Source organism: Podarcis pityusensis, assembly GCF_964106645.2.
Source record: "Podarcis pityusensis genome assembly, chromosome: 8".
NCBI classification, from domain to species: Eukaryota; Metazoa; Chordata; class Lepidosauria; order Squamata; family Lacertidae; genus Podarcis; species Podarcis pityusensis.
This window is the reverse complement of record NC_138033.1, coordinates 69,631,883-69,655,159: the sequence shown is the minus strand read 5'-3', so window position 1 is coordinate 69,655,159 and position 23,277 is coordinate 69,631,883. Positions and strand designations below refer to the sequence as shown.

The following is a 23,277-nucleotide window of genomic DNA, read 5'->3' as shown; positions in this document are numbered from 1 at the left end:
TATACTGGGGAAAGGGAAGATGTGATTAACTTTCCTGTGCTCAGCTTAATCGTAAGAGAAGATTAATCACTAGTTCATCCAACAATAGCATTTAAACAGCACAGATGTGAACTATGCAGCATGCTATTTAAATATTGGCAGTGGTTTGCCCTATGTTAAGGAATACACTTCTGACTACCATGTAGTTTAAAAGGTTTATTGGCTCTTTCCCACCATGCCTCTCTTCCTTCCCCCCCCCCAAACATATTTAGGAGTGTCCAGAAAGGAAATTGACTTGGATTACATTCCTACTATGCAGTGATGGCTGCCAACTTGAATGGCTTTAAAAGAGTATTAGACAAATTCATAGAGGATAAGGCTGTCAGTGTCTACTCACCCTGATGACTATGCTCTGCTGCCACTGTTGGAGGCATTAATGCCTTTGAATACCAGTTGTCTGCGAATACCACCAACTTTGACATTGTGTCCCAAAGGACCGTGGAGTAAGTTCCAGGGGAGGAGAAGCAGATGGCTACTAGCTATGATGGCTTTGTTCTCCCTCCCCTGTCAGAGGAAGTAATACCTCTAAATACCATTTGCTGGGAATTACAAGACGGGAGAGGGCTCTTCCACTCAGTTCCTGCTTGCAGACTTCCCATTGAGACATCTGGTTGACCACTGTGAGAACAGGATGTGGGCTTAGATGGGCCTTCGGCCTGATTCAGCAGGGCTCTACTTCTGTTCTTACAACGTACAGATTTAGTGTAAAGCCTCTTTTTCAGACTATGCATGGAAAAGGTCCTTCTATCTGCAGTTTTCCAGTCCCTGGGCTAGAGACCATCAGGTCACAGGGTTGGGAAGGATTCTGCCTGAGACTTTAGAGAACCACGGAACTACATAGACCAAGATGAAAGCAGCATCAGCATTCTGGTGGAATAAATTACCAGAGCACTTTTTTGCAGTAGAGCCTTAAGAAATGCAAACACTGCATGTCTCTGTGCAGAATTAAATTCCTATCCCATTATAGAAAGAGAGTTACCATTATTATGACAGTTTCCAGTCCCTAAACTTCAAATGTTGTGAAACACTGCTATAGTTTTGTCAAGTGGATAGAGGCGACACAGCTTGGATTTAAAATGTTAATCTGCATTTCGGGGGGGGGGAATGGGGGAAAGCTTCAAAGGAGATTTGATGAGATTAAGGAGGTTCTGACTCATGAAATAAGCCCCTGACTGGTTCACCAAGCAGAGATCGGATAAAAGGGGATGGGGTGCATGGAAGGCAGAGCGGGGTTACAGGGAGGGTTTACTAAAGTTTGGTGTTGAAAATGTTAAGCCAAGGCCATTTTAATGGAAATGCTAGACTGGCTCTGATGGCTCATACTTTGCATGAAAAATGTCTCAGGTTCAATCCCCAGATGAACTACAACACCCATAATCCCCAACCACTTCCCAACCACTGGCCATGCTTGTTAGACCTAATAGGCATTGTGATTCAGCAACATTTAGAGGGTTAAAGGTCCCCCACACCTGCTATATGAGATTGTTTTCCATGTCCCTGTGTCCATCACACCACCTAAGAGTCATCCATTTGAAGATACTTTTTATCACTGCTCTGCTTCACTGAATTTCTGATTGGGTGTTAATGTGTGCAGTTGTAAACACCTGCTTCCCTTTGTGTTTATGTGTCTATAAGTATCAATGTGCAATTTGTATATGGTCTTTGTATCCATACATTTTCTGAGCAGATGCCAAACCTGTGGTTGCAACTGACCACCTGTTGGCTCTGCCATCACTCCATGTCAACTAAATGTGTGATCTAGAAACAACCCTGGCACTCCCCACATGGCTGCCCATTGCAATTGGGGAATGATCAGTAGCAATGGGCTTGGAGAAACTTATCTGCCATCAATAATTTTCTCATGAAGGAAACCCTGAGAAGCTTCTGAGGGGTTCCAAAAGAGGGGCTTTTGTTCACAGGGGTTGTTTGGGAAGACAAATTCTAGCAGAAGCCTGAGTTTCATGAATGGATCCTTGCTCTCTTCTGAAAAAAAAACATACAATGGCTTTTGTGACAATGCTTGACTACAAAAGAGGACAACTTGATATAATTGTTGCAGGTTTCTAATCTAAAAGATGCCCTTTTGATATGCAAAATTTGTCTTTTTTCTCAAGAATATTGCATAATTTGCTAGCTGAAGGTGTTCATTTAATGGCTGGCTTGAAAACAGGTTGTCATAAACTATTATATTCTAAGCGTTGTCTCCAACTAAGTGTTGCTCAGAGCAAGTTAGTCATGGCCATGAATTTCAGTGGGTCTGCTCTGAGTAGGAGAAAATCATAAATCCGTTGCCAATCATTTCTTCAAAAAAGGATTTCAAATGTATTCACATGACTCAGTATGGCAATTTTGTATTGTATACTGATTGTTTACTCAGTTTCTCTCCCTCTCTTTTATAAATATTGTTTTATCATCTTACAGAATATTGTTTTCCCTGATTTGATTTTGATAGTCTAACAATATTACAGTTGCTCCAGACAAAGATTTTGTCAACATATACTGGGCAACTCATTAAATAATTTTTCCCTTTGGAATCTATTTTGAGGTTACCTCCTCCTTTTTAAATTTGAAAACCATACATCTACAACATTTTCACAGCATTGCCTCCACTTTTTATGATATTATAAAAGGAGGGAAACCAAATCTATATGACCTTGTAGCATCTCACTAGCGACCCATTTTTTCAAAGCAAAGACTCCAAGACAGAACACTGTCTCCCTGGAGACAAAATGGGAAAAATCACTCTGTGTTATAGGACCCAGAGATTATAAATAGGATGGGGGTTCTAAAAATGATACATTGTTTGTACTAATTTGGCTCAAAATTGCAAACAAGGCTTGCGCTAGGCAAGAAGCTCTGGCAAGCGAATCCCTACACATCCCCTCTCCGTGGTGGGTAATCAGACAGACGGAGATGGTCTTTACGACTCTCCTTGCAGCCTGCTCTTATTTCAGTATCTGTGTGGTATTGCCTTCCTATTGATACTGACTCAGAAGAGCTGGTAATTAATTAACGTCAATGTCAAAAGGAACAGATTGCCCAAGATGGGTGTCTCATCTGTGCTCCTGACTACAGCTGGGGCCGAGGAAGCTTGCATACTGATTACCGAGCAAGTTTCTAAAGCCCTATTTATAGTCGTCAATATTTTGCTAGGAAAAGAGCAATATATCGGTTAATACTTTCTTAAAACGCTGGTAAATACAACATGGCCCCATAATCAGCTCCCTTTAGTAATGCAAGCCGAAAACACTTATGAGAGCATTAATGGGAATTACACGCAAAGAAACAGAGGCCAAGACCCTTTCATGTGCTTTGCAGTTCCCACATGGAATTGGTACTTAAAAATACACTGTCGCACGAAACAAGCCTGGATTTTACACTATCTACATTGCAGGAATCAGTTGTTATTCAGCGATTTGATGCAGTATTGGGTGGGGGAAGTTGTTGTTTAAGGTTTTGAAAGAGGTAGGCAATTATTAACGTCATTTGCATGATCTAAACACTTAATGTGAAACTTTTCTATGAGCATTTGTATCTGGGTGAAATACGTTTCAAGCCTGTACTGTAGGGCTAGGGAACCTTTGACCCTCCAGATGTAGCTGGACTCCAGTTCCAATCAGCCCCAGCCAGCACACCTAATGGTTGGGAATGATGAGAGTTGTAGTCCAGCATCTGGAGGGCCAAAGTTTCCCCTGGAAGCATATTTCCAGATAGCATTACTTGCAGAGGTTCAGCAGACATTCTTCAAGCACAATGTACCTCATTTTGTTTGAGATGAAAAAGCCCCAAACAGCTTCTCAAGGACTGTCCCCGTCTTCTTGTAAGGTTTGGCTAACAGGAAAAAAGTCAGCCATGTTAAAAGGCTTTCATAATGATTTCCACCAGAACAAGAGCACTACATTGTACAAGAAATCAGCAGGTGGAAGCTGCCGTGAGGAAGCCCTTATCGCCCATGTTTTCATTCATCACTGAATAATTAGGTTATAATTGGATACCTTGAATAGTTTTCAATCTGGATTTCCCCCCAAATGCCTAAAAACCATTGGACAATATTAGACACCTCTATTTAGGGCTCCATACTCAGATACTTCAAGAAGAAAATCTATGTTGTGGAAATGAAGGACATCTTCAATCCCTCAAAGCAAATATTCCTCTGCTTTTCCTTCCTCTTGTTCACACCATCAAAGTCTGTCCAAGGTTTCTCATTGGCTCTCTCAGCAATGAAGAGTTTAACCCATCCTTAGTGTCTGATTCCTTCTGCTTGGCTCTTTAAAGAGTATGTGATACTTTGCTGTTTCAGGCACTCTCTTCGAGAAGATGCAAGGAAGTACTTTGATGTAAAAACAAGAGTTCTGGAAGTCCCAATGACGGTCATGGTTTCAGATCAGGTTGGTGCACGATTCAGCTGCTTGTTGTTAGACAACAAGGGAAGATTGTGTCCTGCTCAGGCAGGATGAGAGCTTGCTGGGTGTGGTCCAGGTCTGAGGGAAATGGTTTGAGTAGCATAATATCCATCAGTGGTAGGAAACAGAGAACCAAGTACAGCTGAGGTGGGGAGCCTCAGGTTTGGAAACCAAATGTGCCCACCCTATGATGGGGGCTTCTCTATCTGACCCTCAAGACTTTAGGCTATACTCACTGTCCCCAGAGCATCCCTCTTTGCTGACCTAGCTCTGTACCCTTCTTCAAGGGCATGGCTGGAGTTATAATAATGTTTCTTGCTTGCCTGGGTGTTGCAAGGGAAAATGTGTATGCAGGAACTTCTGAATTTGGCAAGACTCGAATGTAGCCTACTGTAGGAAGGTGAGAGGCACATCAGTTTGCCCTACCTCCAGCCCCACCCACTTTGGCACTGACCCCCGCCCACCCCTTGAAGGTTACACATAAATGAATGTAGCTCGTCAGCTAAAAAATGTTCCTCACCCATGAAGTACAGGGATTGGGTCAGAATGGTTTTCTTCAGGACCTAGGAGAGCTCCCCAGGCCAGCAGGAGTTGCCTTGAAGGGACACAAAGTCTAGGACTGTAACCTAAAGCATAGTGTTCAGTTTCATTTTTTTTAATATGATATTTATTAAACTTTCCGTTTTAACAATCCAATCAAACCACATCATATATTCCAAATTATACATATTATTCAATAATCAAACAGTCCAAATATTATGCCAAATTATAAATTTTTCGGGGGGACTTGCTCCGAGGTCGGGGGAGATCTGATGATCTCATACTTCTACTGCTTTTCATAATCATTCCCAATAATTCCCATAAGTCATTCTGATGTTTTCAGTTTTAATTTTTTAATGTATATGTTTCTCTTGATGCATCTCTCTTAGAGCATATCTACAAGGTGGACACATTGTTTTAATGGTAATTCTTTCTATCTAGGGATCTCTAGGAATTGCACTTAAGATAGCAAGGATGGGGAGAGATCTCTTAACAAAACTATTGGAACAATAAACTTGAGTTGACTCAATGTCACCCAGTGCGCTCCATATTTGAATTGAGATTTGGATCTGAATCTCTTCTGCCCTAATTCAATCATTACCCCACAACACAACTTGTGTTCTTGTTTCAGAGTAAGCCAGTTGAATTTACAGTCCATGCAATCGTTACAACCTCAGATTTGGAGATCAGACCAACCGAAGTGGATTTTGGATTTTGCTCTATCTACGAAGCTGTCCAAACAACAATCACATTAACAAACAAAGCCATCCTTCCCCAGGAATTTGGATTTGTGGAACTCCCAGAGGTAAATACCTTCTTCTCAGTTTCTAACACAATAAATATTCCATGAAGTTTTGTAATGAAGGAGAGAACTGCACCCAAATGATTACTATCAGAGCTGTGTATATCTCATTTTGAATAAAATCTGTCCCATGAACAGCTCAGTTCTGTAACGTGCATAAATTACCAAACTAAGCAAATGTATATCATTTAGTGTGTGTTACATAATATATTCTAACATGTTAAATCATTCCGGGTTTGGTTTGCACGTTATGGAAAAGTGGCGAGGAGCTATGTTCGTTTCACCCACACTTTCAAAGTATACCATTTTATAGCCATGAAGGCTAGGAACTTGCCTTTTTTTTAAATGGAGATTTTCAGCATAATTGTGTTCCCAGTACTGCACTCTAGGGTCTTCTGTACTCCACTCAGAATATATGCAAACACACAGCCCTGATCATCACAATATGCATGGGCTAGGACCAAATGAATATCTGTTCCTGATAAGTGCTTTATTAGGCAACGCATTTCCCCTGTTTCCATTTGATCTATAGTGCATCTTTTTCCTTTTCCTTTTGGTATATTCTCAATACTGTACATTTATTTTTCTCTTTTACTCCCTTTCTTTTAAAAAAATGTTTTTATTGAAAGATTTTTCCATAAGTAACAAAAGTACATGCAGTGTCTTTGTTTTTATATTGTGAGAAGATGAATGAGTGTGATGTTTTTCTACCACTTACGGAGTTGGGTTGTGGGGATGAATCCAAATTGGGAGGGTTTAGAATAGGTAGGTTATTTTCTGGAGGGTTAACATTTGGATTATGGCTAGTTTGTGAGAGTGATGCTTTTTTGCCTCCTTCTGAAAGTTTGTAGAAATTCAGCCCAATGATGGATTTGGAATGCTTCTGCCTCTTGAACAGTTGCAGCTGGACATAATCTTCAAAGCCCAGCGGGCAAAGGAATACAGTTTTGAGCTGACTTGCAAGACTGAAATCAACAGGTGTGCACAGAGTTTCAAGCCATCAAGGATTCTCCCAATGAGGCAGGATAACCATGTTTCATCCCCCGATCTGATTCAGGTTTGCCTCAAATGACCAAAATACATTGCAGAGAAGCAGTTAGTGGGAAGGAGGTGATGGCCAACCTATACCTGTTTACTGCTTTGGGGGCAGGGTACTTGCATTCTTGCATTCTGCATACACATGCACGCAGAGGCCACTTTCCTTTGCTTAGCCAGGACCCTCAGAATGCTTCCAAATGACCTGTTCCTTGAGCATTCATCCTGATTTGTTTGCTGAGAGATCAGATGATATGGGCTATTGAATGAGCATGCAATCTGATTTCCTCACAGGGAGATTAGATGATGTGGCATGAAAGTGCTACCCCACACTTTCAAACTGCATTTCCCTGCCACTTTTCAACCTTTGGGGGGAAAGAAGGCTTGTTGCACAAGACCCAACCCCTCCCTCTCATCAACTATAATTGTGCAGTCTGGAATTGCTGGTGTGTGATTGAATCCTACATGAAAACAATGACAGCCTGGAAATGCCACCAGTCTTGGAGCCCTGCTGAGGGGAAATCAGCCAGGGTGGAAGAACTGCATAGGAAAATTAGCAGCTGTGGGACTGGGTTGAACATGCATTGCTACCTGTCGCTTCTTCGCAGCAAAGCTTCCTCCGCTCCGGAGGTTTGCATATTAGAACCAAACCCAAAACTTAAAAGTGAATATTTGCAGTTGCTCTACTTGTAATAAACCACCAGAGAACATTCCAACTTCTTTCAGCATTTCTGCAGTCATGTTTCAGCATCAGCAGCATCTTTTCAGTGAAAATTAAGTATTCCAAAAGTGGGACTTAGAGCAAAATGTTGCAGCATGAAGTGCTCCTGTGCAGTGTGTTCATCCAGGATGCATGTTTTTGTAGGGCTGTTTGGGGAATGTTTCCCCTTTACGCTTTTTGTTAAGAAAGGTTTTGAATTTTATACATCTTCAGGTCTATTCAGGATGGACTCGTTGAAAATAAAAGACATAGCAAACTTAGGTCCATTAATTGCAATTGATTGTATTCATTTAAATTTTACTAAGAGTACATTAGCCATGCCCATTAATTTCAGTGGGTCTTCTTTGCATAGGGCTAATATTGGAGACCAACCCAGTGGATCTACTCTAAGAATAACTTGGTTGGTGCAACCTTTTTTGTCCTCTGCTGAAAACTCTTTCTTCTGCATGGGTATGGAGCCATTTTGGCTACTTAAGCAACCACACTCACACCTGAACATTGGGATTAGAGGGGCTGTTTCCATCTTGTTTCATCATGGTTTGATTTCCATATAGTCTTGAGCCATAGGGGTGCCACAGAACCTGGAATGGGTAGCGAAATATCTTTTTACTTGAAAGCAATGAGATACTTGTCATAGGGCTTATTTAAAGTCTTGGCAACAGGCTGCGTATTGTGCTGTGACCGGATTTTTTCAGCTGTGTTTCCATTTTTAGAGAATTCAAGCTGTCATGCAAGGCAGTCGGAGTCCACCCTCCTCTTGAGCTCTCTCATACCTTGGTCCAGTTTTCTGCCACTGCTCTCAACGACGTGTCAACAGCAAATATCTTTGTGATCAACAATCATGTCAGTGTCAATCAGTTCACTCACAGTGTCCCAAGAGTTGGCAAAGGAGAAGTGGCCCCCGTTGGGCCAACTTCCTTCCAGTTCCTTGTTCCAGAAGACTCTCCTATTACGATCATGCCATGTGTCGGAACTGTCCTGCCTGGAAAGGTAAACACACACTCTCAGCGTATTAAAGATCTGGATAAAAATAGAACCTTCATGCTTATGGAGTACTACAGCCTATGTATCTGGCCTGATGCACCTCCCTTAAAGAAAAATAAAGTGTTGAGAGCACATGTAGCTTTAAGTCACATTTTTAAAGAAGAAATGTAACCAGAGTCCTTTTTTTGTTCTCCACTAGATATAGTTCAGGCTTCTTAATAAGGAGAGCTTATGCTGCAAGCGTAAAACCCCAGATTTAGGAAGTAACGTGGACATGAACTGGATTGTGTTCATTTGCTATACAATGTATATTTTGTGAGTCCAGAGGGAGGCATGGAATTGACAGGCCTTGTGGGGAACCATACAGTGTAAGGGCAGAAAAGGGCAACCAGAATGATCAAGGGACTGGAGCAACTCCCCTTTGAGGAACGGATACAATGCCTTGGAGAGTTTTAGTTTAGAAAGCAAGTTGAGTAATGGGGGACATGACAGAGGCGTATAAGATTATGCACAGTTTGGAGAAAGTGGATAGGCCTCTTTCACAATACTGTAACCTCATGGGGTCTTACAGTGCAGCTGAATGGTGGGAGATTCACAAGAGGCAAAGGGAGGTACATCTTCACTCAGCACACAGTTAAACTGTGGAATTCGCTGCCACAAACTATAATTCTGGCTACCAATTTGGATGACTTTGAAGGGGGATTAGACAAATCCATGAAGGCTACCAGTCATAATATCTATATTACCTTCAGTATGCCTCTGAATAACAGTTGCTAGGTATCATGTGTGCTAGAGTGCTATTCTACTCATTTCCTGCTGTGGGATTTCCATTGGAGCTCAAAGGGGCATCTACGGTTTTCTTCTTCCACATTTTATCCTCACAGCATTGAGGTGGATTACAGTGAGAACAGGATGCTTTGGCCAGATCCACCAGGCCTCCTGCTTTGTTCTCTATTATGGATTGGATTGTCTGTTAAATGTAGCATAAGTCTGAACTCCATTTAGCTACCCAAGTTCATTCTCCATGTTCTCTTTCTTTCCGGCCTCCTCTCTCCTCCCCCCATGCCAGAAATGCATGCTGGAAGTGTCCTTCCGCCCAGTGTTGTGTGATCAGCTTATTAGGCTGGAGGCAGTCCACCTGCTATGCCAGGCTGCCGAAGCAAAGGCTCAGATGGAGAGGAAGGCTCGGGAGTTGGAACTGCAGGTAAGTGTGGGAGGGATCGATGCCTCCTGCGTGTTGCTCATTGCAAAGAACATCTGCCGTACCCATGTCACACTGTGTAGAGAGGCAGGTGCAGTTTTAGGAATTGCCAAGCCCAGCAGTGGTGGCTGATGCCCATTGCAACAGGTGGAGCCGAAGTCAAAGGAGCCCAAGAAGTAGGGAGGGTCAAAGCCATTGACAGTGAAAGCCAACCAATTCTAGTTTTGTCCCCATCCTTTAATAGTGACACTGACACTAAGGAGGAGGATGGTGGCAGGCAGTGGTTGTAAGTTAGAAGGCGGGGAGGGGGGGGGACCTGTCTGCAGGCAGACTGAGGTTGGTGGGGCAGTGCCCCATTTGCCCTAATGAACCAGTCTCTACTACCCATTCTTCAAGTGATATTCTAAGGCACATTGCCTCTGGTATTGGAGATAGTGATGGTCTTTCCTCATCAACCTCCTGTTAACATTTTGCTCTCCAGACATGCCTATTTCTGCCATATCCCTGCTCTTGCCCACAAATCAGCCCCTATTGACAAGCAGTCCATTACGAGAAGGGCTCACAGAGCCAGAAGCAACTTGTTGGGTGGGGAGGAGCCACTTCAGTCACTTCCCAGAATGTAGATTGCTGTTGCTTTCCAGGAGGGGTGAGGCAACGGGGAGGCCAGTGTGGGGCAAAGGCGTCAGCAGGAGCACTCGATTGGCTCTGTGAGTGCATTTACACCATGCAGACCTTCCTGACACCTTGCCAACCCCCTCCATAACCAAGCGTTCCACCTGCCAGAAAGCAAGCATAGTGACTCCTCTGCACCTGGTGATCCATTTCTGCACAAGGTCCTCATTGGAAGTGGAGTCCATGTCTTGCCCCCATGGCACAACAGATTCCTTCCCCATAATTCTCCTCTCTACTCAGCTCTCTTATCATCTTCCTTTCCCCTCCCATTAGGCACCTGCTTTCAGCAAGGGGAGGTTTGCTCTGACTCCCCCCATTCCAGCAGTTAACCAAAAGGCTTTGCTTCCCTGCTTCTCTCTCTCTCTCTCTCTCTCTCTCTCTCTCTCTCTCTCTCTATGGCAGAGAAGGAAAGAGGAAGCCCTGCTTACCCGGAAAGATGGAAAGAGGCCATCAAGCATACTCTCCATCAGTCAAATCTCAAAGCACACCCGACCATTTCAGCCGCCCAACCCAGAGGACATTTCTCCAGAGTGCGTGAGAAAAGGCATTTTCCATTTCCCTCATCCATGGCTGACCAAGTACACCTCTCCATGACTGTCAGGGTGCATGCCAGGGTGTGGATGGCTAATTGGGGCTGGCATCAGGCTTGGGAAATCTTTAGCACAATGTCCTCAGTGGGCCATCCTCCTACACTAGCACCCTTCCCCCCCATTATGGATTTATCTAATGGTAAAAGTGAGTAGCCAAGAGCTGCTGTTTCCCACAAACCCCAGAGTGAAGCTTTGTCAAACTTCAGCATTGTGGGAATTTTTTTAATAGTGGTTCATAGCCACCCAGCATGAGAGCAGGCAGGATAGGCTTCAGAGATGGTAGATTCTGCTAGGGCATTGGGACCCCAGAATAACTGAAGACTTAAGAACAAACAAGCAGGAAACAGGCAAGCAGAGCTGGTGCAACTCATTTGCAGAGCACCACAATGGCTGCTCCCACACCTAATCTACAATTTAAGATAGATTCCTAATGGATTAGCCAGCAGTCTGCCTTACAAAAGCAACCTTGCCATTTGATGGAACTCTCTCCAGCAGTCATCCTGGCTTCTTTTTGCCCACTTCTAAGCAGGTAGGGCTGTAACTCAGTAGCAGAGCATCATTTATGGGGGTAGCAGAATTAACCTTTACTTGTGTAATTTGGTCAGTGGTTCGAATCCCTGCAACGGGATGAGCTCCCGTTGCTCGGTCCCAGCTCCTGCAAACCTAGCAGTTCGAAAGCATGCCAGCACAAGCAGATAAATAGGTACCGCTGCAGCAGGAAGGTAAACAGTGTTTCCGTGCACTGCTCTGGTTCGCCAGAAGCGGCTTAGTCATGTTGGCCACATGACTCGGAAGCTGTACGCCGGCTCCCTCGACCAATAAAGTGAGATGAGCGCTGCAACCCCAGAGTCATCTGCGACTGGACCTTTACCGTGGCCCAGATTTTTAATTTTTTTATTGGTACACTTGTCAGGGAAAATCTTTCCAAATACTCCGCACTTGTCCATTCCTACTCCCTTTGACTCCTGCTCCAGGCCCCCCTTGTAGATTTACCACACTCTCTCTGCATCCCCACCTACAGCCTCAGTCCCTGCCTATGGATCAGATCTGTCTGCCTCTTGCTCTACTGGCCCTTTCTGATGCCTGCCAGTAAAGTCATCTCTGTTCTGAGTCTATGCCTGCACCTGCCCTAGACTCATCCCCGGCTTTCTCTTCCCTCTTAGTGATCCCTGGTAGGGAGCATAATAAAATCTCAGATAGATCAGATCAAAGATTTCCAAGAGTGGCCAATTGTGTGCTTCCCAGCAGGACCTAAAGACTAGACCTCTCCTGTTCCAGTTGCCTGTTCCACACTACTGGTATTCAGTGGCATACTGCCTTTGAACAGGGAAACTTCATTTAGCTGTGGATGACTCCTCTTCTGCTATGGTAAGGTAAAGGTAAAGGTACCCCTGCCTGTACGGGCCAGTCTTGCCAGACTCTAGGGTTGTGCGCTCATCTCACTCTATAGGCCGGGAGCCAGCGCTGTCCGGAGACACTTCCGGGTCACGTGGCCAGCATGACAAGCTGCATCTGGCGAGCCAGCGCAGCACACGGAACGCCGTTTACCTTCCCACTGGTAAGCGGTCCCTATTTATCTACTTGCACCCGGAGGTGCTTTCGAACTGCTAGGTTGGCAGGCGCTGGGACCAAACGACGGGAGTGCACCCCGCCGCGGGGATTCGAACCACCGACCATGTGATTGGCAAGTCTGAACAGGGAAACTTCATTTAGCTGTGGATGACTCCTCTTCTGCTATAAATGCATCAAATCCACAGCCATGACTTGTTACTGAAAGGATGCGCAAGATGATTTGTTTTGCTTTTCTTTTTTCCTTGCCATCAATGTTCTCTTTTCCTCCTCTCTAGTTCCGAAGAGTATATCGCAGCTCATTTATCTCTGATCCGGAGCTTCGCCAACCACTTTGACAAATATGTTATCCCTTGCCTGATAGCATGTGGAGATATAGACGAGAAGAAAGGAACTGAAAACCTACACTACAAGTACAGTGATGAATGTGGAACTAAATATATACAGAGCCGCCCGCCAGGCCATTGATTCAGCTAGCCCTGTATTGTCTGCCATTGAGAGGGAGATCCTAATAATAATAATAATAATAATAATAATAATAATAATATATTTATTTGTACCCCACCCATCTGCCTGGGTTGCCCTAGCCATTCTGGGTGGCTAGTTTTTATTGGACTCCAACTCCTATCATCCCAAAGGATTGGCCATGCTGGCTGGAGCTGTTGGGAGGCAGGGTCCAGCTACATCCAGAGGGCCACAGGCTCCCCATCTGCATTGTAATCAGCCTTGATAAAAGACAGTGCAGCTACTCCTACAGAGACACAGAAGGCAGCCTTCTTTTTTGGATGGTGCTCCCAGCTCCCAAGAGCCTTCTGTCCAGAGAAGGGAAACCTGTGGGCCTCTGAGATGATGTTGAGAGAAAGATATATACAGTTAGTCAGATCAAAATATCCATTCTTACGGAGCTGAATGGTGCTGCAGTCTTGTTAGGGTGGCTCTGAATTCTCTTGATCCGAATCAGGGGTGGGGAACCTGTGGACCTCTGTGATGATGTTGGACTACAGCCCCCATCATCCCTGACCATTGACCCTGCTGGCTAGGACTGATGGGAGCTGGAGTCCAACAACATCTAGAGGGCTGCAGGCTTCCCATTCTTGGTCTATTAACTGAAAGCGGCTCTCCAGGGTCAATTGCAGAGAGTGAGAGATCTTTCCCATCTCCTTCCCCTTCTAACTGTGGAGACGCTGGGGATTAAAGCCAAGGCCTCCTGCAAGCCGAGCAGGTGCGTTATCTGGGAGCTGCAATCCCCCATACAGTTAATGTGGCGGGGGTGTTGTTGTTGTGGTTGCTTTGGCTACATCTGTAGCTGCTAAAATTAGCAAGTAGTCTGTGTGCCTGTTGCAACAGACACAGACTTCTTTGCGTCACAGGATAATTAAAGGCTAGACTTGCTCAAGCATACTTTTCAGACTTGTACCCTGGTCATATAGTTTTAAATGCCTTGAGCATAGATGTAGATGGGAGTTGGGGTGTGGGTGTGTGTGAGAGAGAGTGCACTGCTTCCCCCACCACATGGCAGTGTATCAGGGGTCACTTTTAAAGTAGCTATTTTGTTCTATTAAATATGAAAATGGAAAAGGAAAAAACACTTCAATTTGTTGTAATTTACCACTGCACTGATGGATTATTTGCAGTAGGAGTCGAGTGAATAGGTAAACCAGTTAAGAAGCTTACTACACAAAGCCAGCTGGAACAAGTGCTGCTGTGGTGTAGTTATTAGAGTGCTGGACTGGGACCCAAGAGGCCAGAGGCCAAATCCCCACTCAACCATTAAGCTTTCTGGGTGTGACCTTGGGCCAGTCACAGTCTCTCAGCCTCGCCTACTTCACAGCGTTTTTGTGAGGATAGAATGGGGTGAGGCTGATCCGTGTCCATCACCCTTTGTTCCTTGGAGAACAGGTGAGATATAAATGCAATAATAATGATGAATAAAACAGTAATACATAATAAATTGGTTAGTGTCGCACAGTGGGGAAATGGCTAAAATGAAACCCAGGCAGTTCTGGTTCAAATCTTGCTTCTCTCATGAACTAACTTCATGGCTTTGGGCCAGGGCTGGAGAAGCTTTGGCCCTCCAGAGGTTATTGCACTCCAGTTCCCATCAGTCCTAGCCAGCACAGCCAGTGCTCAGGGATGGTGGGAGTTGTGGTCCAGCAGCCTCTGGAGGGTCAAAAATTCCCCAACCCACCCTTAGGCCAACCATTCTTTCTCATCCTCTGCCCCCTTGTGCAGCATAGGGAAAATGTATGTCTCTCCTACTTTTCAAGGTTGTTGTGGTTGTTGTGTGGTTGTTGTTCATTAATTTATTTATAAAGTTCCTAGTTTCCTCAGCACCATACAAAGATTAAGAAAGGAATCTCAGTCCCTGGCCACAGGCTAATAAATACAATGCAGAAAGTGAAAGAAAATAGGAAAGCACATAAATCTGGGCACCATGTTTTTGTTGTTGTCAGGATTAACTGAGGACCAAAGTAGTCATGATTCTCAATCCATAATTAAGAACCAGTCAGAGTAGATCCATTGAAATTAATGGACCTTGCTTAGCCATGGGGGAGGAGGAGGGGTTTAGCCCTTTCTCCCCTCCCACTATTGTCCCAGCAAAAATCCCCTCCCTTTACTCTATACTACCATTAGCCCAAAGGAAAAAGTTCTTCTTTCATACCTTCTAGACTCTTAATTCTACTGCTGATTCAAAATCCATATTAGGGCAATATCATTTTTAGCCCAACCCATATATCAGATATTGGTGCACAAGCCTTCAAGTTCAAGAAAACTGTATTTCCAATGCCTCCCATTTTCAAGCCATGTTTGCACATACTGTACTTGAGACCTTGAATAAAACACTAGGGTGACTTGCAGTCCATATATTGGAACAATCAGATACCTTATATATTCTGACAGCAATCATCATTTTTCTTTATTTTTGTGTGTATTTGTAGCCCTTATTTTACCTTGTACCTAGAGCTGCATTGTCCTTCCGTGGCACCTGCTCTCATGGTGACTTCGAATAATGGGAGAACAGTCTTCAACTTTGGGGATGTTGGCGTAGGTATGGAACCAAGCCTCCTCACACCCTATTGCTAGAATGGTGTTAAAGCAGCAAAAATACGTCATGAATCTTAAGATGGAGTGTAGAAGGATGTAGCAGACCTTGGAAGATGCTGAACTCTCTTTCACTGGAGGTTTTTAAAGGGAGGTTGCATGGACATCTATCAAGGAATCTTTAGCTCTGATTTCTGCATTGCAGGGGGTTGGACTAGATGACCCTGGGGAAACACATGGGGTGATCTCCAGGCTGTAAACATTTTGCAGGAGGGATTGGAATACTTAACTGGGACTGTAGGTTTGTGCAGTTAAAGTGAATTAAAGGACCTGGCACAACAATCCCACTTTAAAAAAACAAAAGTGGTTTTGAAAGTGACAGGGAAATGCATTGAGAATTGTGGAGTGAACAAATGATTAGTGGGCCAATGTGTAAGTACCCCGCAAAGCAAATCAGGATGAATATCAGACCAGCGGTCATTTTCATATAACTGCTCCTTAAACAAACCAGACCAAATGCTCAGTAAAGAGCTGAGTTGGTTTAATCGCTACAAAAGCTGCTCCCCCACTTTTTAAAACATAAAATCCACCCATTAGCCAGATCTGTCTTGAGCCTTGTAGAGAGTTAGGAATGTTTAAAGTGACATGATAGTGCTATAAATGTATACCACAGATGGGGCTGTAGTGCTGAATCAGGAGGGACTCCCTTGTTTGAGTCTTTGCCTTTACAGTGAACTCACTAGATAACTTTAGAACACACACAGTCTGATTCTTGACATGGCTCAAACCATATATTGTCCCTAAAAGGGCATTGGCAGCCACACTGTATTTATTTAACAAGGCTTATACCATTGCCTAATCACCAAAAGCCTCTAAGACTTTCCCATAAAAAATGCAAATAATAATAATTTAAAATGCTAATATGTAGTTGGGGTTGTTATGGGGAGGGAGCAGGGGGAAACTGTAACTGATTGTATGTTTGTTCTTATATTCAAAATTAATAAACATTTTTGTAGGTGCCAATAAAATCATATGTTAAAAAACTCAGTTGACATAAACATTGATCAACATTGATCAAACACTGATCAAAATATAAATTAAAGCAGTTTTGCAACAAATGCATGTCATGAACATTACATGCTAAAAATTGCATGTGTTGGTAGACTTGCCTAAACAAAAAAAGTTTTAGCAGGTGCTGAAAACTAAACAGTCAATGGACAAGGAGTTCCAAAGAGTAGGTGCTGCAACACTAAAGGGTCAGTTCCTTGCATGTACCAAATAAACATTGTGTGGCACTTGTAAAAAGTGTCCTAGTTCTACACACGGAACAGCTGGACCTCTGTCTTCCCTACTGAAACATCTGAAAGCATCTTAAGAATTCTTCTTTGATTTTTTTATTTTAGTTGGGGGGGTTGTTTTGTTTTCTGGAATAATATGAGAATGGCTTCCGGGTGGATTTTTAAAACAGACTTCCACTGGCTTGATTTCCTGGTTTGTTTGTTTGTTTGCTTGTTTGTTTGTTTGTTTGTTTTTATTTGTATGGCCGTCCAATAAAGATGCTTTCTGGGTGGCTCACCTTTGTAAATGCGAGGTTCTCTTGTTTACTAGGGCACACAGTTAAGAAAGAAGTGAAGCTACATAACATCTCTCAAGAACAGCTGGTTGTATCCTTTGCTTTGAATCATCCTCTCTCTGTTCCCCAAAATCTGTGGCTGCTCAGTAGAAGACATCAACTGGACTCACCTTCTGCTGTTTGGAGTGAAATATTCCAAATATTCCAAATATTCCAAAATAAACACAATAGGATACCCACATATACTTCCATCTTCAAAGTCACAGGTTAGAATATTATATTATGGAGATACCTGTGCTACTAATTTAAGTTGGGTACCCATTGAATTGGCATGATTGCAACCAGAGGATCCTGAAAATTATGGTTTGGTGAGAGAGTTGAGAATCACTAGAGGTTTCCTCCACCGCTTTGGAGAACTACTGTTCCCAGGGGTTTCCTGAGAAGCAGGAACAGTTTGTATCTGTAGTGGAGACAATGGAATAGTAGGTGCATCTTATAAGAGCACATCTCAGTTACTGAATTTCCTGTGCTGAGTGGGCAAGGATTGAAAGGGGCTATATTATCTATTTGTTTGAAACCAACACAATCTGGAACCCTGAAAAGGCAGCGTTCCCTGTCATCTGGATATAGGAGGCCCCTTCAGACCTTCTGCACTCAGCAATGGAATGGGTTGGAAGCTGAGCAGGTGGGGTCCTGTGCCCACTACAAGGCCTTTGTGTTGGGATATTGTGGGTAAATTAAAATGCCAGGGATCTCGGAGTCATCAGCTACAGATCACATTCTTGCTTGTCACTGCCAGCAGCAATAGTGGGTAAGCCTGCTTGAGGTAGGGAACATAAAGTAAGATGATATTTTATATATCCTGTACCATATTTTTCTGTGTATAACACGCCCCCTAATTTGGGGGACCCAAAATTAAGAAAATGGGGGGAGATTGTCCCCGTGTATTAAACTACCCCCCCTTTTAACATTATTTTTTAGAAAAAAAACCCCTAGTCTTATACACGGAAAAGTATGGTATATTTTTACTGTTTGTTAACTTCCTGTTGCGAAACGTTTTTATAAATCTGCAAATAAATGAAATAGATGAGGCACTTTGCTACAACCTGCATATCAGCTGTCTACCATCTGATATTGTTCTTGGCATGCAATCTGAGCTGTTAGCGTGTGGCCTGGTGGAGGGGCAGCCAGCCCCATGTCATTTGTGCTGGTCTGTCGATCTCTTGCTCCTTCCACTTTTATTTTATTTTATTATTTTTAATCTATACATCATTTACATGCCAAAATGGCTTCTAAGAAGTTTACATGTGTAAAATCAATTATAAAATCTATATGTAATTAAAATACACAGTGAAACAATTTCATGAAAACGTACATCCATAGCTAATATTTGCAATGAAATAAGCCAGTACAAAAGCATAGCAATTAAAAAAACAGTTTAAACTATTAGATCATGAAGTTAAAGTTCAGGAAAATGCTTGAACCCTAAACAGGTATGCATGTATTCAGGAGCCAGCAGAATGCCAATATTGATGGGGCCTCTCTTATTTCCTGAAGGAAGGCATTCCATACCACTGGTGCCATTGGTGGAAAAACCCACCTCCATGTTACCACAAGCTGATAATAATTAGGCCTCTTCCTTTGCATACAAGGTTTTTCAACATACTGCAAAGCAGGGTGCTGGTGAAACACTGATTCACCCCTCCATCTTAAGTTGCTCAGAAACCTGTGTTTGCATCTGCAGATCTAGATTAGCAGCTGCAGATTTTATGCAAGTGTAAGCCTGTGCCCAGAGTCTTTTATGTAGCCGGAAGTGCCCCTGTATGTAGTTAGGCAACACATGGCAACCCAACCAGGCTACGGTAGATCAATTCAGTCCTCCAGCAAATACTAATTACTGTATTTTTCGCTCTATAGGACGCACCCGACCATAAAACGCACCTAGTTTTAGAGGGGGAGAACAAGAAAAAAAAAATTCTCTCCCTCTGTGCAGCGCCCTTTCAGTGAAGCGGCAGGAGAAATGGAGCCCCTTCCATTTCTCCTCCCGCTTCGCTGAAGGGGCGTTGCGCAGCGCCTCTCCAGCGAAGCGAAGCCTCTGGAGCACAGTGGGAGCGCTCCCGCTGCGCTCTGGAGGCTTCGCGTTGCTTTCGCTGAAGCCATGGAGCCTGCACTCACTCCATAAGATGCACACACATTTCCCCTTAATTTTTGGAGGGGAAAAAGTGCGTCTGTGATGGGACGATGAGCTGCTTGTGTGTAAAATCCTAGTCCCTCAGAGTTTGGTCAAGTTTGCAAACCTCTGTCTGTAACGGAGCCCCTTAAACATGGCTCCGTCAGTCGCTGGCAGATTCCGACAGTGGTTGCTTTCGGAATCGCTTCCAACATAAAAGCTCCTTAACGGAAACACGTCTTCTGGACTCTCTGCGTGACAGTTTCCGGCGAGGAGTGGGTGTCCCTACAGGAGGTCCTGAAACCTCTCCACTGTTTTCGCTGGAAGTGTCTCTGAGCCATCCCTCCAGCTCACTTTCCCTCAGCTCAGCTCCTCTCCCCCTACTGGTTCCCTCTTCAGCTGCTGAGTCTCTCCCAACCTGTGTGAGCCCTTTCACTTCCCTTCCTTCCGATGGCAGTTCCCTGACATCCACCTCCCCTCCAGGGCCCCCTTCATCCCCTCTCGCCCCCTCCTCTACGGGCGGTGAGGAGGCAAAACCCCGGAATGAACTTCCTTCATCTTCCGATGTCCCGAACACTTCTCTCCACCTGTTGCGGTTCCTGGTCTCGAAGTACTCCTCCTCCTCAGAGTCCATCTCCCCTTCCCCTTCCGAGTCCGAGAATCCTTCCAACTCCTCCTCCTCATCGGTGGTCCCAAAGTATTCCCTCCGGAACTTCTCCACAGGCTGAGGTTTCCTTGGGAACCTTTGATGGAACGTTTCTATCAATACCTCGTCATTGATATCTTCTGCCATTACCCAAGTGTTTTCTGACTCCGGTTCTCCTTCCCACGCTACCAAATACTCCACCTGATCCCCCTTCCACCTGGCGTCGAGGATTTCTGCCACATGGCTGCTGCATTCCCTTTCTTCTATGACCGGTCCCCGAGTGGCCATCCCTTCTCGTCCCCCCTCATACGGTGACAGTAACGACCTGTGAAATACTGGGTGCAGTTTCATGTGGTTGGGTAACCGGAGCCTGAAAGCCACTGGGTTGACCTGTTGAATGACCTCAAAGGGACCCAATCTCCTGGGTCTTAATTTCTTACAACCTCCTTTGAACGGCAACCCTTGGGTTGACAGCCACACCCTATCTCCCACCCTTATGGTTTCACCTTCCCTTCGGTTCTTGTCTGCCTGCCTCTTGTATTCTTCCTTCGCCCTTTCTAAGTTGAGTTGGAGCTGACGATGGATTGCTTCCATTTCTTCTACAAAATGCTCGGCTGCCGGGACGCTCCATCTCTCCCCTTCTCCCCCTGGGAAACCCCTGGGATGACACCCATAATTAGCCAAGAAGGGGCTCATCCCTGTGGACACATTCTCGGCATTGTTGTAGGCAAATTCCGCCAGCGCCAACTTTTCTACCCAGTCATTCTCTCTGTCATTGACATAACACCTCAGGTATTGCTGGAGGACACCGTTTGCTCTTTCCGCCTGCCCGTTGGTTTCAGGGTGCCGGGCAGTCGAAAAGTTGACCTCCACCTGCAGTAAGCTCATGAGCTTCCTCCAGAACCTGGAAGTAAATTGTTTTCCTCGGTCTGAGACCACCCTCAATGGCACCCCGTGCAACCTAAAAATGTGTTCTACAAATAACTTCGCTGTCTCTTCCGCCGTGACTGCATGCGAGCAGGCTACAAAGTGGCACATCTTTGTTAGTAGGTCTACCACCACCATGATGGCTGTTTTCCCCTTGGACTTCGGCAGATCAGTCATAAAATCTATCGACACTGCCTCCCAAGGTCGTTCTGGGGTTGGTAAGGGTTCTAATAGCCCCGCCGGCGCCCGCCTCTCCCCTTTGGCTCGCTGGCATTGCTCACACCCTCTTACATACTCCCGTACATCTTCCCTCACCTTAGGCCACCAAAATTCCCTGGTGACCAACCACATGGTTTTGTGTTGTCCAAAATGCCCCGCCGTGGGGCTGTCGTGCAACTGCTTGAGTACCCTCCCCCTTAAGTCTCCTTCAGGGATATACAGTGCCCCTTTGTAATACAAAGCTCCATTTCTTTCCTCGAAACCCCCTGGTTCCTCTCCCTCACCCCTAAGACCTCTGAGCTTATTCTGGGCGTATTCATCATTCTCTGTTTCCTCTACCAGTTCTCTTTGTCCCACCAATGCCGCCCCACACACCCAGCGGTCCTCTGGAATGACATGTCTCTCTTCGGGTGCTCCCTCCCCCTCCAAATATTCAGGTTTGCGTGAGAGAGCGTCCGCCCTAATGTTCTCTGGGCCTGGCACGTAACAAATCTCAAAGTTAAATTTGGAGAACTCCTGGGCCCATCTCACTTGCCGTTGGTTGAGCACTCGTGCCGTCCTCCAATACTCTAGGTTCTTGTGGTCAGTGCACACTTGCACCTTATGTTGTGCGCCAATTAGCAGGTGCCTCCATCTCCGGAACGCCTCATGAATGGCTAGTAGTTCTCGGTCATACACCGTGTAGTTCCTCTCGGATTTGTTCAGCTTTCGCGAAAAAAAGGCACACGGTCTCCACTCTGACTCCTCCTTCCCTGGCTGCAGAAGCACCGCCCCAATCGCTCTGTCTGATGCGTCAGTTTCCACTCTCATCGGTTTTTGTAAATCCACATGCAGGAGTTGTTGTTCCGAGGCGAAGGCCCTTTTTAGTTCCTCAAATGCTCGCTCCGCCTCCTCAGTCCAAACGAACTTCTTCTTACTGCTGAGACAGTCCGTAATGGGCGCCGTCAGGTGGGCAAAGTTTCGGATGAACTTACGATAGAAGTTCCCAAATCCTAGGAACCTCTGCACATCCTTCCTTGTTTTGGGTGTTTTCCATTCCAGCACCGCCTGGACCTTGCCGGGATCCATGGCCAATCCCTTGTCTGACAGGCGATACCCCAGGAATTCCACCTCCTTGGTATGAAACTGACACTTCTCCAGTTTCACCCACAGCTGGTTGGCTTGCAGCCTGCTCAACACTTCTCTGACGTCTCTCACATGCTGCTCCTCATTCTCAGAATACACCAACACGTCGTCTAAGAAGGCCACACAATTCTTGTAAAGCAAAGGCCCCAGGACGTGGTTCATAAACGATTGAAAGCACGCGGAGCCTCCTTGTAGGCCGAAGGGCATAACTAAATATTCAAATGCCCCCAAAGGGGTGAACATGGTGGTTTTCCATTCATCCCCCTTCCTTATTCGTATCAGGTTGTACGCCCCCCTTAGGTCCAGTTTAGTAAAAATCTTTCCCTTCCTGACCCTTGTCAAAATGTCGTCAATCCTGGGCATAGGGAAAGCCACTGGTTCTGACACTGCATTTAAGGCCCTGAAGTCACACACAAGCCTCGGCTTGTTCGTGTTTTTTTTATCCACAAAAAACACTGGGCTGCCCCCCACCGCCCTGGACTCTCTGATGAACCCTCTCTTCAGGTTCTTGTCAATGAACTCTCTTAGCTCCTGCATCTCTCTGTCTGACATGGCGTACAGCTTGCCTACAGGGAGCTGTGCCCCAGGGAGTAAATTGATTTGACAGTCAAAGGGTCTATGCGGGGGTAGTTGGTCAGCTTCCCTTTCGCTGAAGACGTCGCGGAGATCTGCGTATTGTCGTGGTACCTTCACGTTCTCCGTTACTTCAGTCCCTGCTAGGGTGGCTTGGGCCCCTGCCAAACCCTTTCCCTCTTTGCAGTGTTCTAAGCAATGTGCTGAACCAAAAGAAACCACTCTCTGATGCCAGCCCACCAGCGGATCATGTAACGCTAGCCAGCTCATCCCCAATATAATGGGAGCTCCTCCCAAGGTGGCCACATTAAACGCTATCAGTTCGGTGTGCCTTGCCACCTTCATTATCATTGGGACGGTCTGCAAGCTGACTTCTCCTCCCAACAGCTCCCTGCCATCGATCGTGGTCACCTGCAGGGGGTTGCTTAAAGGGATCGTCTGTATCT

The 23,277-nt window shown here is 45.1% G+C and overlaps 1 protein-coding gene across 3 annotated transcripts in view; it reads left to right on the top strand.

Moving 5' to 3' along the window:
* CFAP74 (cilia and flagella associated protein 74) overlaps window positions 1-23,277 on the top strand; it is an 84,139-nt gene that overhangs the window by 50,508 nt on the left and 10,354 nt on the right. For all 3 annotated transcript variants that reach the window (XM_081015969.1, XM_081015968.1, XM_081015970.1), the window contains exons 23-31: window positions 4,340-4,427; window positions 5,614-5,787; window positions 6,629-6,762; window positions 8,254-8,530; window positions 9,594-9,728; window positions 10,800-10,927; window positions 12,835-12,969; window positions 15,496-15,605; window positions 17,207-17,262. In XM_081015969.1, the coding sequence (XP_080872095.1) occupies window positions 4,340-4,427; window positions 5,614-5,787; window positions 6,629-6,762; window positions 8,254-8,530; window positions 9,594-9,728; window positions 10,800-10,927; window positions 12,835-12,969; window positions 15,496-15,605; window positions 17,207-17,262 (1,237 nt within the window). The remainder of the gene's footprint in view (window positions 1-4,339; window positions 4,428-5,613; window positions 5,788-6,628; window positions 6,763-8,253; window positions 8,531-9,593; window positions 9,729-10,799; window positions 10,928-12,834; window positions 12,970-15,495; window positions 15,606-17,206; window positions 17,263-23,277) is intronic.